The sequence below is a fragment of the Mesitornis unicolor genome, unplaced genomic scaffold (genome assembly GCF_000695765.1).
Source record: "Mesitornis unicolor isolate BGI_N332 unplaced genomic scaffold, ASM69576v1 scaffold44952, whole genome shotgun sequence".
Lineage (NCBI taxonomy): Eukaryota > Metazoa > Chordata > Aves > Mesitornithiformes > Mesitornithidae > Mesitornis > Mesitornis unicolor.
The window spans coordinates 3,362-8,635 of record NW_010167988.1 but is presented as its reverse complement, the minus strand read 5'-3'; the positions used below and the strand labels follow the sequence as shown (position 1 = coordinate 8,635).

Here is a 5,274-nt window from a genome sequence, read left to right as displayed (position 1 = left end):
CTGGGGGGGTGCGGAGGGGAGCAGTATCTGTGGGGGGTGATGGGGGAGCAAAGGGATCCAGCTAATGCACCCGTCTATCAGATTAGGCTGTCAAAAACCCAAACCGCTTCCATCACTGTCCAAGGAGACACTCTCACTCCCTGCTTAATGGGATGGCGGTCCTCTTGTTGCCACTCCAGGGAGAGGGGCCACTGCCACCACTGTGTGCAGCAGGCTGCGAGTTTAAAATCCTATTAGGCAGAGACTAACAGTTGAAAAAAGAAAGCAGGTATCCCCTAGTGGGGATTTAAAGATGTTTAGACATAATTGGATTTTCCAAGCAGATGTCATTATTGTTAAACAGTTGCCCACTTTATATGTTCAAGTTGTTGGCTGTAATTGCTAAAATTAGCAGGTCTGCGTGGAGCAAAGGTCAGTCGGTTAATATTGTGATTTAGTATTTTATGAAGTAATTCCAAATGCTTTTATGTATGTTTTTGTTTTTGCAGCCTAAGCCCACATTAAAGTAGTTGTGGGGCCTGCTAATAAAATAATGACTCAGCCTCTCGGCGCAGGCTGCCGGCCGGGCTCAAGACGCCTTCGCTCCCTGCTCCTGCGGTGCCATGGGCCAGCTGGGCCCTCGCACTTGTGCTCGGCGCTGCAGTCGAATGGGAGGCTTTGAGTGGCCCTGCGACGTGGTGTGTTCAAGCAGAGCTTGTGCTGGAAATGAGCCCATCCTGTCCGGTGATGGCTGGAAGGATGAGGGGCTGGTTTCCATCGGCAGCTAAGCAAAATCCTCTGTTACTGGTAGATATGGTCCTCATAGGTGGCTCAACTGCACGTGCAAGTTCCTTCAGCCATGAAGGCACCTGAAAGACACACCACTGACCAGGCAAGGGCCCAAAATACAGCTTTTTCGAGAGAAGATGTGTTTCTGGAAGAGGAACAGAGGGCTGGAACTGGGGGAGGCAAAGGCTCTCAGGTTGTGCCGTGTCTGAGCATCTAGTGCTGCCTCCTTTGGCACTGCAGCTGCTAAATGGCATGAAGAAAAGCTTTAAAAAACTTCTTGAAGGTGTTAGTGCCTTGCTGGCAGGCTCAGTGTTAGTCTGATCCCATGTCCTAGGACAGGCAAGGGTTTTCTTCCAAGACAAGGTTTGCTGGGGTTCATCTGCCTTTCTCTGTAACAGACACACAACTCATTTTATTTGGGTTTTCTTTTTTTCAGTCTTGCATATTTTGCTTGCAGAAAGTGCTGTGAGGTGTTTTGTGGCCTGCAATGCACAGGCAGATGTGGAAGAGGACCTGTAAGTCCTCCTGGACTCAACACTTAGTGGGTGAGCTGGGTACCTTCCCAATCTGTGTTCCCATATTGCTAACATCAGGCTTTGGTATGTGCAGCTGCCAGAGCTGCCCCAAGAGCTCTGCTGCTGTGAGCGGCAATGGGAGTGTTCTGACCCAGAGATGGGAAAAGGAAGCTCTTGCTCTTAGATGTTGCCTCAGATACTGATACAAGGGAGGGAATTGCTGACCCAAGGCAGGACAGGTCTACGGCGTGTGTAGATCTGCATATCTTGATCTCAGATCAAGACATATTGATGTGCACACATAAAAATAACCCATTAGAGATGAGACTGAAGCAAAGTTTTAGCCTTAGCAAGCTGAAAAGGTTGAGGAGCTGGGAATTCAACTCTGGTCCAGATTTCAAAACATGTTATTTTGATCAAAGACCATTTCAGTTTCCGATCCAAAATGTGCAGTTTGATCTTTTTTTTGTTTGGTTGTTTGGTTTTTTTCAATTTGGACTTCCTCTGAAGTAGCATAAGGTGAATTCAAGAAGCCATCTCACATGTGTCCACAGACAGAGTATTGGTAGAAATATTTACCTGTGCTTGCTCTGACCAAAATAACCTTTCCATACCAAGCCCCTTAAATCTTTGCAGTCCTTGGAGTCCCAGTGCTACTGATGGCTCCTAGACTGGAGGAGCAGCAGATGCGGTTTGTCCCTGAACCAAGGTTTTCCCTGGTCCTATCACTGCTGGCCTCCTTCTGTGAACCCAGCACGCACTGAGACTTCTACTCACTTCCCAGTGCTGTGTCATCTTCTTACTTGGAGAGAGACTCACAGAGACTTAAGAGTCCTTAACAAATACAGTTCGGGTCTGTTTTTCCAAGCTGGGCATGGCATCAGTTGCTAAGGAAGGTGACTGAAGCTATGTTTTTCTTTTCAAAAGTAAAAGGTTTTGAGTAAGGGGTATTCTGGCTAATTTAACTCACCACTTAGTGTTTGGAGTCCTTTGCTAGTATCACCTCGCAGTCTCCTCCAAAGCATGAGAGTCTGCTATTCCCATTTTACAGCAGAGGAAACAGATGCAAAGACCTGCCCAAACACAGGCAGCATTGGCAATCTGGATTAGAGTGAAAATGTCCCTGAAAGCTAGTTCTAGTCTCCAGGGAGACATCAGTGGGCAGGGCAAGCTGGGAAACTCAAGGAGATGTAGCGTGGGACCGAAAATAAGAGGCGTGTAACATTTTAAATGCCTACAGTGATCTGGCCAAGCAAGAAACGAGGCTCAGCAGTTCATGTCAGCACAGGGGAGGGCAGAAACGTGAAGAGTGCGTTCCTTAGCCGAGTGGAGGACGAAAGCAGCACACTGGCAGGCTGTGCAAGAAATGCATTGTGAACTGGCTCTTGCAGCTGTGAACAAGGCAATAAGGATGGTATAGCACGATCTCAGTCCCCGCATCCAGTTTCGCATGAAGAGGGAGCTAAACTCAGACCCATGGAATCTGTTTGCTCATGGTTTTAGTTTATCTTTTTGTCTGAACAACTCTCAGCAGAAATGGACCATAGGTTGTCCCAGTCTGAGGGCCAAATCCACCATCTCCCTGCTCGCATTCAGCCCCCGAGCTGCACGGTGCTTCTATGAGGTCACAGAATCACAGAATCCCAGACCATTAGGGATTGGAAGGGACCTCCAAAGCTCATCCAGTCCAATCCCCCTGCCGGAGCAGGAACACCCAGATGAGGTTACACAGGAAGGCGTCCAGGCGGGTTTTGAATGTCTGCAGAGAAGGAGACTCCACAACCTCTCTGGGCAGCCGGTTCCAGTGCTCTGTCACCCTCACTGGTCATAATTTGCAGGGTATTCTCAAGAAAGCCCCTATTTTCTCCTACAGTCTGAAGAATGACATTTTCTTCCTTCCTTTGGTTTTCCCTATGCCAGTCCCTCTCCTCTAGGTTCTGTATGACCCACTGAACCGTCCCCCCACCTGCTTGTCTGTGTACAAAACTGTTTTGAATGAATATGCATCTTCTCACATACAAAAGGTAGGATATTCTCCACTCAGCCTCAGGTTTGTGTATGAGGGTCACACAAGTCTTTATTCTTCCAGCTAGTAGACTTCAAGACTGGCATTTCAAGGAGTGGGAAGAGGACCTGTAGCTTCTTTTAGAGCTCTTACCTGTCCATCAAGCAGCCTGTCTCCTCTTGCTGTATTAATCATCTTGGTCTCTTTGGCAAATCAGCAAGGTTGCTTTCACACATAACTACTATACGTATTTACTAAACAAGCACTATCTATCACCTTACGCGGGGTTAGTAAGTCCCACTCCTAAGTTTAGCACAACTCCATATCTTTGCCTGTGAAGTATTCGTTCCCAACCATTGAGAGGTCTGCATCGGTTACATCACGAACTCAGCATTTATTAAGACTGCTTGTAGTGGATCTCATCTGTTGAGCAATGGGAGCACGTCCCATAGCTTGCAGTTAGTTCTTGTGTGGGGGGACACTATCATTTCAGGTGTTCTCTCCCATTTATTTTCACAGACTTCAGCTTGCCATCTTCTTCCACTTCTATTCTCTCCTGCCCATTCTCGATGATTTTCCGGGTGGTGATCCTCTTGCTGTTGATCACTTTAGTAGTGGTTAACACCGATCTGACATTGCGTGGTGCAGCTGTGTCCCCAGCAAAGAAGCAGGTGTGCTGCATGCTGGGGCTGAATGAACTGCTTGTCATAAATGACTCCATAAAGTCAGGAAACATGTTGGACCTTCTTCCTCTTCTGCTTGTACTGTGCCAGTTTTCAACATTGTTTCTGATGTTGTTGAAGGGGTCCCAGGAAACACGTACAAAGGGATCCATCTCTCCAAAGGCTTCCCTAAAGACCTTCTTGAAGTCCTGGAATACATAAGGGGATTCAAAGGAGCTGCAATTATGCCCCGTGGCATTTCTTCCTCTGTGGGATCTGCTCTTCTTAACAGATCTGTCATAGAGCAATCGTTTCTGAGGGTCGGACAAAACCTTGTATGCCTCAGCAACTGCTTTGAATTTCTTTTCAGCTTCCTCCTTGTTGCTGGGATTCTTATCAGGATGCCATTTTAGTGCCAGTTTGTGGTAGGATTTCTTAACATCATCCTGTGAGGCACTGTTGCACAGCCCAAGGACTTTGTAATAATCCACCATCTCAAAGGAAAGGTGGGGCTGTTTGGATGCCTGGTACCTCTCTCCCACCAAGGACAAGCAGTCCGGGGATGGTCAACCTGCAGAGACTGCTGGACACCTGCCACCACTGCGCTCCTCGGTGAGGGGTGGATGCTCAGTTCATCCCTTGATCTCTTCTCTCCTCTTGCATTACAAGGCCACACAGGGAGAAAAGGGCTGCTTGACCGTCCCTTTCTTTTTCAGCCTGGTGTCCAGAAATGAGGAGATTGTGACCTCAGAGGGGGCTCAGCCAGTCATTGCTCAGTTGAGCTGACCTCATTCGAGGGTGCCATTGGTTGTCACTGGCCTTGCACAGAAGCGAGCTGGAGCTGGCTGATGTAGCTGTGGTGTCACAGTCATGACGTGTGGCTTTGTGAGATTAGTTTTTGCCTGCACCGGCCCCAAGCTGGGATTCTCAGATGCTTGGTGTGGTTTTCTGTGCAGTCCAGGGAAGCGTGCTGTACTGAGGTCATATGACCCCTATGGGGCACATTACACTATAGCAGCAGCTATAGCAAAGCTGTTTGCAGTTTGGCTTCCCACAGTTTGGGAAAAGCGGTGAAAAACTGGAGAAGGCTCGAGGAAGAGCCATAAAGTGTAATTAAGGGTTTGGAAAACACATTCTAGTGAAAGATACTCAGGAGAAGTGTCCTAGTATTAAGAGAAAGTTCAGTGCCAGCTTCATCTCGGTCTGCAAGAACCTGCATGGGAGCTGAAAATCAGTGGCACAGGGACCTTCAGAATCTCAGACAGAGCAGTTGGAAGGTGGCACTAGCCAAATTTAAACTTCAAATAAATTTCACATCCTTTAC

General features: G+C 47.8%; 1 protein-coding gene across 1 annotated transcript; it reads right to left on the bottom strand.

The window, feature by feature from the left end:
• Positions 1–3,772: 3,772 nt before the first annotated feature.
• On the bottom strand, positions 3,773–4,444 carry LOC104536302 (dnaJ homolog subfamily B member 8-like). The gene has a single exon (XM_010178867.1). The coding sequence runs from the start codon at positions 4,442–4,444 to the stop codon at positions 3,773–3,775; it is 672 nt and encodes a 223-aa protein (XP_010177169.1).
• Positions 4,445–5,274: the final 830 nt, after the last annotated feature.

Excerpts from the sequence above, each read along its gene's own strand:
- LOC104536302 (XM_010178867.1), bottom strand. The coding sequence starts at position 4,444 with ATGGTGGATTATTACAAAGTCCTTGGGCTGTGCAACAGTGCCTCACAG.